At 34.9% G+C, this 13,082-nt stretch overlaps 1 protein-coding gene across 1 annotated transcript in view; it reads right to left on the bottom strand.

The window, feature by feature from the left end:
* Positions 1-13,082, bottom strand: part of Dcc (DCC netrin 1 receptor) — a 1,005,453-nt gene that overhangs the window by 385,755 nt on the left and 606,616 nt on the right. The window contains exons 6-7 of the mRNA XM_041639231.1: positions 5,222-5,376; positions 2,656-2,776 (exon numbers count right to left, since the gene is read on the bottom strand). Of these exons, the coding sequence (XP_041495165.1) occupies positions 2,656-2,776; positions 5,222-5,376 (276 nt within the window). The remainder of the gene's footprint in view (positions 1-2,655; positions 2,777-5,221; positions 5,377-13,082) is intronic.

Below are 13,082 nucleotides of genomic sequence, written 5' to 3'. Positions count from 1 at the left end.
ATTGAACAAAATTGTTTTATTTTGAAGACACTCACTCATCTTGGGGGAATGGTTTATTTGCTAAGTTTGGAACTGGACCTCTATTCTCTTTCACTTGGAGAAAATGCTTCTTATCAACTTCCTTTGCACTCTCCCCACCCCCAAAATACTAACTGAAATGAACGGCAAGACCAGAAATACAGCTCTGTCATCAGTTCTGAAAAGAGACTATTAAGCTCTTAAGGTGCTGTAAAGAAAGAAGCTAAACTGCTTTAACTTATATGTGACACTGTTTGTGCAATGATCCTGGTATTCCTTACACACTTAAATGTAAAGGGGCTATCCCCTGCCCATGGAAAGGTGTCTGATAGGTAGAAATCAAGCAGTCGGCACCATGCACGTGTTGTGACCTTATCAGCCATACACCCTTATTGATGGAGCATCCTACACTACAGCGATTTCTAAAATGCTACCCACTGGGTATTTAGTGAACATCCAGCTATTTAATAAAAATCATGCACATGTTTCATCTTTTGCAATACACATATTTTCAATAATTTTCCCCCACATTTGTTTTCTGAAATGAAAAGTGCATCATCAACTTCTTACTTATTATGTTACTTCAACACCCAAGTCACTAATTATTCAAGATGGACAAAATCAGATAACTATAGGTAAAAGACTAGGCAAGCTTCATGAGGTTTTGTAAATGGATACTGTGTTGAACAGGTCATTGTCTTCATTTCAGGGAGAAGCAGATTGCTATGGTTGCCAAGAGTAACTGTCAGTCATAAGTCTATGAGCACTCCAAAGCTGAACAGCTGGGCTGTGCAGGGCCACAATGTGTCTCAAAATGTATGTTGACCATTTATTGTTTAAATTTAAATAGGGCTATGTTCTTCACACCACGGTCAATCTCACTGCTTAATTTATATTTATAGCTGGACTCTACACCATCTGTGCAAACAGCCCACACTGCATCTCTGAGGAATTAGAGTGACATTATTTGAAGACTAGATTAAATAGCCAGGAAAAAGCAATCCATCACTTATAAAATAAAGAACTTGAACATAAACACAAACCACAAGCAAGCACAGACACACACTTGAAAACACACGTATATTTTAGTGCATTCTTAATCAAACACGAAAGTAATGGTAAGTTTATTGTCTATGCTCTGATCCTGAGTAGTTCTGTGACTGGAAACAAGCAACAGTGTCTCCCTAATGGCACCTGTGGTTTTAACCCCTTGCCTTTGATTTTGACCTCTTCTTGTAGCTTCCATAGGGTCAGAGAGGGAAGAAAGTTCTTGCTGTGATGGAGCAAAGTCTGCTTCTTATTTTTATTTTCAATATATGCTCTTCAAAGTCCACCATCACTGAACACATGCGTGCACATACTTTGGAGAGCAGTCATTTGTTTTTCTCAGAGCCCTCCTTCATTGGCATCTCTATAAGAGGTCCTAACTGTTGGGAGCAGTGAGACCCCAGATCCTGACTTTATTATAATCCTGTGATCTGAGTGCCTACAGCTGCTCTGAGCACGAGACCTTCAGGAGTTCCTGATGGCAGGAGAGTGGTTTCTGGTGGGTTTGGCTGGGGCGTGCCTATCTCTATATAACCTACCCCTGAACACAATAAAGGGAGCATTTCTGGGGAATTCAAGGATGACTCATGTCGTTGTCTCTCTGTCTGTGTGTGTCTTTGTATTTTAAACTCCAGCCCCCTTGCCCGAAGCTCGGTAACTGGGTGCCAGCACACAGAGCGCAGACACAGGGCGCTGTGCATGGGACTAACCTCTGCCCTAGCTTCTGGCTTAACTTCACTCTTGACTGTGTCTCTCTCATTTGGTAGAGGAAAGGACCTTTTGGGATGGGTTTTTACCAAGAAAGCCTCAGCTTTGATTCACCCTTACTCATTTCAAGAGTACAAATGTAGTCTCATTTCTCTATAGATTCTTCTTTTCATCTCTGCATTGTAAACAGCACCAGATTGTTTCCAGCCAGAATACACATCATCTTTTTCATTTTTCATGTTTCCATCATTCCAAATTCCCACCCCTGTCTCTAGCTCTCTGTATCTCTTGTATCTATATACTGAAATATCTGAAGAAAGAAAAAGCCCACAAAAACAAAGTTAGACATATTTCAAAACTTCAGGCAATACTTGAGTCCTGTGGGATGGTCTTCGGCCTCTGCTTAGTTCTAATGGATACTAGGAGGATGTACCAACTCCTTTCCTGCAACTTACATAGATGCAAGAATGGTGTAAATATTCATGCATTAGCTTATGTACACATGTATACATGTGTGTATATGTACACAAAACCAAATTTGCATGTAAAACACATAAGCTTTATACAGTAGTAGATACTAAATATATTTTACACAGAATATTGGGGAAAAAAGTTGGCCAAAAATAAACAAACAATAATAATCTGTTGTCTTGAAAGTAGAAGTCCTAATGTTCATAGGGTTCAAATTTCATTTTATATATGTGATAGGTAGAGGAAAAAGATAGATCCAATAAAAAAAATTCTTAGAAGTGATATATCATGAATACACAATTGTCTACCCTGATTATATAAATAATTTCATCCTGAATTTGAGCCACAGGAAACTACATGAATTTTGCAAGAAAGCCAAACACAATTATGACTCTAAGTCCCATGTCTTACCAGGTTTGGGGACAATCAGCTGGGCACTACTTTGGGCATTGCCAGCCTCGTTTTCAGCCACACACTGATAAAAGCCTTCATCTGACTTCACCACCCCAAGGATCCTTAAGTTACTTCCTCCCTAGAAAAAAAAAAAGAAAAGCAGATTAGATATTTTATAAAAGGCAGAATGAACACAAGCTAACAAAACAAACACAGAGCACAGAAGGCAAGGTAAACCATGAGGATATCTAGGCAATAGGCCCCATGATATGAGGAAGTATTACACACTCTTCACTCTCTTTCTTAATGCAGGGGTTAATAATTCTGCCTAATTTGCAAGAGGTGCATAGTCACATTACTAGACATCCTACATATTTAAATGTTAAAACAAAAAGATATCTTTAACAAGAATGCAAGAAATCAATATAAGTATTCAAAAATACCTTATTGCTTCTCTTTATGAAGGGAGCTAGATCTAGGAGATATATAGGTAAATAAATAAAAGTGAAAGAAAGAAAACTACTCCTTCTTGCAGATCCTGAAGAAGAAAGTATCTGTCTAGGTTAAATTATTTCTGGAATTATTTGCCCCAAATATGTTTTAATATCCTTTAAATTAGTAATTTCTTTGCATAATCTCTGAGGTGCTTGAAGTCGAGCCTATGGCAGATTTTTATATCCATATTGTTTTTGTTCATAATCAAAAATTTTCACCTCCAGCAATTCAGTGTGGAAACACAGTAAAGTTAACTCCTTTTGTGTATAAATTGAAGCACAATCTCTTTCAGGGATGGATGATAAAATGATCTAGAGATAGTATTTAATTATATGAACTCAGTTTATCTTCAATATTAGTCCAAGAATTAGTTCAGTAAATGAGACATGTTAAATCACTTCCCCTAAAGTCATTAAGAGATAAATATTACCTCACAGGGAATTCTTAATTGTGTTTAGTGTCTTGTAGTCAATTTTCAACTGATGTAAAATTCTTAGATAAAGTTGACTAACTTCTAATTAACAATTCCCTTCTAAGTTACTATCTGAGCTCAGCACTATATGGGCAGCAGCACACAATGGTTCTCAAATTTCTGAAACTATTCAGGAAATATTTTAAAGCACATTTTGATGTGAATAGGGCATATACCACACATTTCTTACACCCAAAGAAAAGAAGCATTTAAATAGCTTGGCTGTAATGAGTCATGCTGTGAGCAAGATTATTCAAGCTGTAGAAAAAAATAAATGTTTCATTTTATCATGTGTCCTTAAGGGCACTCAACAATTTCCTTTTCATGTAAGTAGCATATATTTTAGGCACATGGTCCACTTTTCAGCCTGCCCAATGGCAGGTCATTTTTAATTCAGTGGTAGTGGAAAAAAAGCATTGCATTTAAAATAATGGATTGGTGTGGCATTCAAAAGTTAAATGGTGCCCTCTCTTTCTTTTACCCAACCAATTAAACAAATGAAAATAAAAGTGAAGATGGAAAATGGTGACGGAAGTGGTAAAGGTATGGTATACAGATTTTTTTCTTTAGAAATATAGTTTGACAAAATGCATACAACTGAGAGATTATGGAAGTTGCGGAAAGCTGTCTGATTGTGGAAGCCATTTACCCACAAGAGCAATGCCACAGGGGTAGACTGTGCTGATCTCACTGGATGACCATACTCGGGTTCCATTTGCCCGGGAGACTTGGCTTTGTGGTGGTTGTCCTTTGACAGGGTCACATTTGTCTCAAACACAAAAGCTCCTGAGGCGACCTCCTTTTGTCACACACTTCTTTTATAGTTGAAAAGCGGTTTTTATAGTTCCTATATATTCATATGCCTGAAATCAGAACCTTTGAAGTTAGCCTCTACCTAACAGAGAGTCCTCATTGTCCTCTTTCAAATGCGCAAATATTCTGCTAGTAATGGAGAAATTCAGGAATAGAGGGCCTATCCCCTATGATCTCCCACAGGCATACTGAATATGAACTAGAGTTTATGGGGGCTGTAAGAGCTATGGTTCCTCTTCTGTTTTCGAAATGGAAAATACAGTATTACATACCATGGTTATCCCCGGCTAGTGCCAAGACCACAGTAACTACTACTATCTTTACTCCTTAATAGGATTAACAGGCTCCATATGGAAAAAGAGTCAGGGAGACAGCATACCTAACTGCAGTGAACAATCAATAACCAGAAGCGTATTATTTTGAGAAGCTGAACAAATAAAATAATCCTAGACTTGCAAGAGATTTTAATTCTAACCCATGAAATGGCAACGGAAATAGCTGAGTCTCACTTGCCTTCTCTTCTACTCTGGATCTCCTACCTCCTTCTCTCCCTTCCCATTTCTTTCCCTCCTCTCTTGTTTCTTTCCTTCATTTTTCCTTCCTTCCTTCTTTTCTTTGTGAAAAATAAACACCCTGGATTAACTCCCTAGAATTCTGTCTACAAATTATTTGCTGTCTTTAAACAATTCCTATAAGATATGAGAAATAAGCACACCTTATTTTTCAGAAAAGAAAAATATTAGTTGGAAAAAATAGCAAATAATGACCAGGGTTGCAGAACTAATATGAAAAGGAGATAATTACCACTATCTGAAAATAATCACTAGGAATGACCACATCTCCATTCTTCATCCAATTCACAGTGGGCACAGGCTTCCCAGAAACTGCACATTCAAACTCAATATCCATGCTTTCATAGGCATAGAGGTTGGAAGGGTGATTTAAAAACCATGGTGGAACTGCAAAGACAGAAAACAATAGGTGAGTGGGGATATGGGGGTATGTGCTGCGATCTCAGTGAATTAGAACACTGCTATGTGATTGGTGTCACTTCCCATCGCTTAGCTGAAACTTAACAGAAACTAGCAGAGGATTTATGTTCTGATCCCCAGTGCAGCTAACAGTGCTTTACCATTAGAAAGAAAAACAAACAGCTTTTGGGAAATATAAATATATATATACAATAAACATTTTGAATACTCAAATGTTTATATCCATTTGACCTGGAAGGTAGGTAAGGAAACTGTATATTAAGAAAAAACAATAAGTTTACATGTCCAAGACAATTCAGATCATGAGATCAGAAAGACCTGTTATGGTAAAATATCATCAAGATTTATTTATATATGAAGACTCTGTAGTGCAAATAATCTAGGCAAGTTCTTAACATGTTTAGCAACTAAGCACTATACTGTATCACTACACTGTATATTATTATTTTCTGAGTATAGTATTTCAACTACTAGTTTCATTTTACTTCCTAATTACCATACCAATAGCTATGCTATAATGGAAATTCACTTTCCAAGGAAAACTGCAATAGAATGCATCTTAGCTAGACACTTTATAGGTCAGTTCCCCAAAACTAGGGGGAAAAATGAGGAGAGTTAAGGTTAAATATGACTGGACTATTCACATTGTCAGAGAAAAAACAAAATTCACTGAAGTATCAGCCACAATCTTGGCTTACATAGAAAACAAGCATCTTTAGCAACCATTTTCCAAGACATTCTGTGTTTTTATCATTGATTTACTATGTTCAGTGATCAATGAGTAATTGTTTTTATACATTGGGGTAACTACACATTTTCCTTATTCTAACCAGGATGAGCAAGCTTTCCTTAGATGCCACACTAAGTATTCAAGATGCCTTTCTGACCACCAAGCACTAAGACAGTGGGGAGAGACAGTATAAATGCCATGGTTTTCATCTTGGTTACTTCCATCTTCCTTTCTCAACCTGTCTTAGTCTTGATTTGTAGCTAAATATTTGAACCTTCAGGACTAAACTCATTTCGATTTCCTTAATCATTCACTGGGGCAATTGATTTAGATGACTGGACTCAGATTCATGAATATTCATGAAATTAAGTCATGAAAAGAAATGCCTCAGAGCTGTTCTAAACACTGTATACAGGCTAAATTGTGTATTTAATATTGATAATATTATTAACATAATGACATTTTTTTCGGATTCTTTTGCCAGGTTCACTGACAATGTACCCAAAGACAGCTGAAATATTTATTGAGTGCCTCCGAGGAAATATATTTGACTTGAATCTTTACAACACTGTCCTCAGTTTTATACACATTTGCATCTGGGGATTATTTACTAAGCAACAGCCAGTATTTTCTAGGAAAAGACAAAGTTGAATTTATTAGTCCATTCTCTTTCTATTTAGCATTTGCACCATAGTTCTTTGAGGCATAATGTATTATCCTTACTTTTTTAAAGAAAAATGTTATACTACAAGATATTCACGTAACTTTTTTTTTTTCAAAATTACACCCCTTGTAAATTAAGAACCTGGCCTTGCCCACATTCTCAACTACTTTGCTGTAACTGCCTCTTTTGCTACCTAAAATTCTGCTGGAAAAGTAACTCAGAAATGTTTCTATCATCTCAAAAATGATGTATTTAAGCAAACTATGTGAACACACTTCAACCTTTCAATCTGTATGTCCTACGACAAGGGAAACTCCCTAAGTCTATGTATACAAAATGCTAACGCTCATCAGGTTTTGAAAATATACGAAGGTTTTGGAGGTGTGTAAAATTTGGTCATATTCAATAATAGATCCTCAAGGTAATTAACTGTTTTGAAACAAAATTTCAACTATATATATATATATATGTCACATGTTATATCGATCTCTCTATTTATCTATGTGCAACCGGATAGGGAGAAAATGAGGAAAAAATAAATGAAGTAGAAGAGAATAAAACAACCTAAAGTTAGAAGTAGCAGGAAGGGTGACAGGTATAGGAAAGGAAGATGGAGGACCTCAAATTTAAATAGTGCCAGAAAAAAAGTGAAGGTTCAATCATTCCAGGCCAGAATGGGGTCAGTTTTAATGCTACTCTGTATAGTCACTATAAGTCCCTCTGAATTTATCCTCATTTTTAGTTTAGAAGAATTAAAAATGATAGCAGACAAAGTTTGGAAACAACACATAGTTATAAAGGAAAAGAGAAGCAGAGCCAAGCAGAGTGCATACCAAATGTATTACTGCTTCCTTCTTTCCTAATCTATACAAATACCTACATCAGTGTATACATTGAGAGTGCATTTTGCATGGACATATGTAGCTCTTAATATTTTTAAAATTATGCTATTTCCATGTTTTCTAAGTAGAATTTCCCTTTAGTATTCTAAATGTCAAAATGTTATATTGTACCGTAGAGCTCCTGGAAAACGACTATGTTTAAGTGATTCCTACTTTTGAAATAATTTTATTCAAATCAATCTGTCCTTTAATCTGATAGGCAGGAATCATTTTCCAATTTATTGTCTCTCATGGCGATAGATAATATAGAGCTAAGTACATGTTCAATTTTTATAACATCTCACCTTATTGAAGATAAAGTTCAGTGCCCTACGTTTAAGGGAATAATTCCTTTTATTCCTATAACAACCACAACATGGGGTCTATGATGAACTGCCACAATAATTACTACCACTTGCATATTACATATGGATATATATGCACAAAAATATAAGATATATATGCAGAGTGCTGACTGTTTTTCTATTGTTTGCCTATATTAGGCTTTAATCATTACATTGGATACCATGTCTGTACTAGTTATCTTTACGAAATATTCATATCTGGTTCATTAATTTCTGCATTAGATATTTGGTGAACAGAAGTATTGTCTAAAGTACATGGGGAATTTAAACATTATATATTGGGTCCATGTCTATGTTTTCTGCCATTTGTTTTGGGCATGTGTATGTCATCAATATAATATGGTAAAGATAAGTCTAAATTTTAATTGCGATGTTAACCATCACAATAATCACATTATTAAGTGGTCAACATGGACATTTAAGAAGATATGATCAGATTGTCTTGCTTTAAAATGGAGAAAGTAAATGGTGAATATGACTTGTATACAGCTAAGGATTAACAGAAACCCTATCCATATTGCACTACTTAGATAAGTCAATTTTGTTCATTCTCTTAGAAGCAAGTTTCACCCCAGTTGTATGAGGATTTTGTCTTTTTCTCCTCCAGATAAGGTTCTTGCTCTGTGCCCAGTTGTTTATAACAAGTGTTGACTAAGATATCTCTCATGTGTAGCTATTTACCAGTCTGATTAAAATTCTTACATGCAAAGTCCTGAGCACATGACTGTTTTTCTACTTTTTTTTATAATCTTAGCTCAGCCTTTTTCTTTCATGAAAAATCCTTTATTTTAATCCTCTATTTTAAAGTACTTACTTATAGCCATAGCTTAATGAGGAATAAAATTTAAGTACCATTAAATTACAAACATGTCGAATATAAACAATATTATGGCAATTTCAGGAAAGATTGATTTTAGCTATATTTGACTTCTTTGGAAAAAATGTAACTGATGACTAAAAGCATATTATTCACATTTTGTAACATATTTTGATTTTACAGTGTCTTTATGCCTTATAGTATATTATTTTTTTAAAATATATAACTATAAGGGCAGTGGTGGTGCACACCTTTAATCCCAGCACTCAGGAGGCAGAGGAAGGTAGATCTCTATGAGTTCGGGTCCAGCCTGATCTATAGAGAGAGTTCCAAAGCAGTCTCCAAAGCTACAGATAAATTCTGACTAGAAAAACAAACAAACAAAAATATTGTAGTCAAGAGAATGGTGATGAAATCAATTCTTCATACATAGGGTACAGGAAAAAAATCTAACTCAGCTCTTAAATGAATTTGTTCTATTCAAAAATTAAGGTATTAAATATTCCATCAAATGACAATCCCTGGAGTTGGGTAAGCAAAACTTAAATTTGGGTAAATTTTTTCTCTGATGTTCACACTCTTACATTTATACAATAAAGTTTCTTCTGTTATGTTAGATCCCAAGTCCTCAGTAGCAACCAGCTTAGCACCATGGGTTTTCATTAAAGCTGTGATTTCCCCGCTAGTATGTTTAGTATGCTTTCTCCCCTTGTCCACATATGGTTTCTAGCTGGAATTGCACTCATATAGGTTACTGGTTTTTCTTTATTAATATGTTTTAAATGGAAAAAGGCATTACTATCCTCATTTATTTAGGTCTATAATAAACATTAATATTTAAAGGCACACTTTACTGTACAAAATTAATGTTTTCAGTGTGACTTGGAATTGAAGAGATTCTATACATTTTAAAGAGTTATCATAGCTCTTTGTAATGAGAAAGAACTTCTTTCTAAGTAAGGTTTTAATTTTTAAAAATGTAATTAATATGTAATTGCATATATTCATCCCTCCTCCAACCTCTTCCATGGGGTGGACACTCAATATCCCCAACTCACTTTTAAATTATGGCCTCCTAAACAATGCCTTTTTGTTATCAGGACGGAATAAATGAGAAGTAAGCAGCAGAATACACTCTAGGGAATGACTAAGAGTAATTGAAAAAGGCAGTTTCTTTTATGAAAACATAAATATCCACGCCGTCTGTTAGTAACCTTTTCACCCTAAGAATGGAGAGCATTTGCTATTGGATAACCAACTGTTGTGTCCCTCCATGGAGAATGCTATCATTGCCACTTTCATCATTCCGTAGTGGTCAGCAGAGGTCTTGTGGTCTTTGCTAGAGCCAAAATATATGCTCAGAAAACATTATATGTACTAAGTATTTTGTTTTTAAGAATATATATGTATACAGATACATGCATACAAAAATAATTAATGAAAAAAGAGGTTATGAATTTGAAAGATATGAAAGAGGTATAAATGGGAGGGTTTGAAGAAGGAAAGGTAATGGAGAAATAAAATAATTATATTATAATTTTAAAAATAAAGTGTGTAATAAAATATGAATATGTAAATAAAATATGAAATATTTTTAAATGGTGAAACTCAGTGAGTCTTTGGAGTTCTCTGTCAATCTCTTCAGGTTCTTTTAACTTTACTTATTCATTATTTGTAGAACAATGGCAATAGTCCTTTCTGAAATGAAACTCATGAAGAAACTAGACACTTAATGGCTGAATACCTTCATTGTTTCTGTCTCCTATGTAGAATTCTCCATGCCCAATGCAATGACTACAAAAGAAGCCATCTTGTACTGAACGTGAGCTTAGTGATACCAAAGAGTAGGAAAGCAAAGGACACTCCTACAGAATCCTGTCTCTCAGACCTAATGCTTCTATAGGACTGTTCAAGTCAACAGAGAAAAATTGCTCTCTCCTTATCAGATTTGCTTTGTTTTATACTGTGCCAGCTTCTGCTGTCCATGGGATGTCTTTTCAAAGAACTTATTTAAAATGTAAAAATATTTTTCTTCTCTTATTTACTTTTTAGCAAGGTGCCATACTAATACTGCCTTCTGGGCATCTTTTGTGTGACAATAGATTTGAAATCTGTTTAAAATTTATCTCTAGTCTTATTCTTTCCGTTTTATGCATTCTTTCCTACATTTTAGCCAGTTGGGGAGCCCCATATCTGATACTCCACTTCTCTCTCACACATACCCAGCTATACTCTCCTAAGAATATTGAGGCTGAGATAAGTTGACTTCCACCTTTAAATGGTAGGAATACTGTGCCTTGGAATTAAAGTCATAAGGTGTTTTATTATTATTAATATTGATTGGAGTTTTTATTGTACTTTCATTCTGTATTTTATTTCCTATATTTGCTATTCAACCTGGTCTTTTAGTATATTTCCACAGCAAAGTGAGAGGGATTCATTTATTATATTGCCATAAACACTGCTAGTGTACACTATTTTCTTAATATATGTATGTATCAGTAATTTCTTGGCTACAGATGAGTAAGAACATTAAGTGAGGTAAGGAACAGCATCAATAAAAATAAGGGATTGTTTTTCCTCTAAAATCAACACCAACCATAGCAACAAAATACTAGAAACATGAATTACAGTCTTAACCACTATTGTTGAAAAAGTCAGTGTTTTATTGATATAGAGAAAAGAAAGTTGAGATCTTTTGAATTTTATTTCTGCATTTCATTAGTATTGGCTATTGTGAACACAATGCAGAAAGACACTCTTTCTACCTAATATTGCTGCTCTGTGTGGAAACAAACAATGTCTGATCTTCACCCTTTACTTCAAAGTCCTTCATATATACTAGGAAATGATTTCAAATCTTTCCACACAATTTCCTTTATCCGGACAAGTAATCCAAGTCAGTGCCTTCCCCAGTGTCGGCTATCTCTGTAATCAGGGTTGCTTTTCTCTAAGTCCGCACTGAACTTTTCATTTCTCTTTTCAATTGCCAGGGCTATAACTAAATTGGAAGTGTGATTCCATTAGGCTCAAGCCAGTGATGAAAATAGTAGGGGGATTTTCCCATGATCCTACTTCTATATGCACAATGATGTCAAAACTATCCTGTTGTTAACATCAACAGTGGAAACGTAATACAGAAATAACGATACTGGCAAATCACCAGCAATTAACTTTGCATGTATGTGTGTATGTAATCACACACACACAAGGATATTTACACAGGTATTTCTACATATACATATATTCTTTTAAATTTATATATAAATTCTGTGATCTTATCAAATACCTATATTGATAATGGCATTTGTTTTTATAAATCTATCTGTTAGTTCATATAAAATTGATAACCATTTTCAATTTTGAATTTCCATTTTGACTATGAAGTATATGAAAACACATTAGATAAGATAGACTAGAAATGCATTGTACAATCAAAAGTAGAAAATATAATACGTTGCTATTATTAATAGTAGAAAGATAAATTAGAGACCTTTCACTTTCCCCTCAATCAAATATAATCTAGTCAGTCCTTTTGGTATTTGAAGGTAGAAAAAATTTCATTTTGTGAAAGTTATGTTTGAGTATTTTACATTGAATGTTAAAGAGTTAGATATCTTACATTAGAAAGAATTTTCCCAACTTTTCATTCCATTTAATTATGTCAATGGGGTTCATTTGTATTACTAAATTTCCTCCACCTTTCATAACAATCAGGGTTAATTGCTCACCCCCCAGCAACCTTTCAATTCACACTAACACCTTTAAGATGAGTTCATGCAAAACCTCTGGAAAACCTGTGTTTTCCCTTTTCTCCTTAAGAAAGTGCTATGGTTACTGAGAACACATAAGGAGTTCTTTCATTAACTAGTTGTTTTTGCTTTCTTTGTTTCTATAACAAAACAATAACAGAAGTAACTTGGATTTAAAGTGTTTATTTTAGCTTTTGGTTCAACAATCCCTGGGGAAGCAAAAATAGTAGCTGGAAGCAGAGCTTGGAGGTCAGACCTGAAGCAGAGATCATTGAGGAATCCCACTAATAGGTTTTCTTGGCTTATTCGGTTACCTTTCTTATTCAGACAGGCCCACCCAGGAACACCAATTACGGTGGTGGATTTTGTCGTCACCCATCAATCCACAGTCAATAACATGCTCACAGGTATGACTACAGTCCAGTTTTACAGAGTCAGTTCTCAAAATAGGTTCTCTCTTTTGA

This window comes from Microtus oregoni, unplaced genomic scaffold (assembly GCF_018167655.1).
Source record: "Microtus oregoni isolate MIOR12 unplaced genomic scaffold, Mior012 000057F_ref0000458, whole genome shotgun sequence".
Taxonomy (NCBI): domain Eukaryota; kingdom Metazoa; phylum Chordata; class Mammalia; order Rodentia; family Cricetidae; genus Microtus; species Microtus oregoni.
The sequence above is the reverse complement of the archived record's forward strand: the minus strand, read 5'-3'. Positions and strand labels throughout refer to the sequence as shown.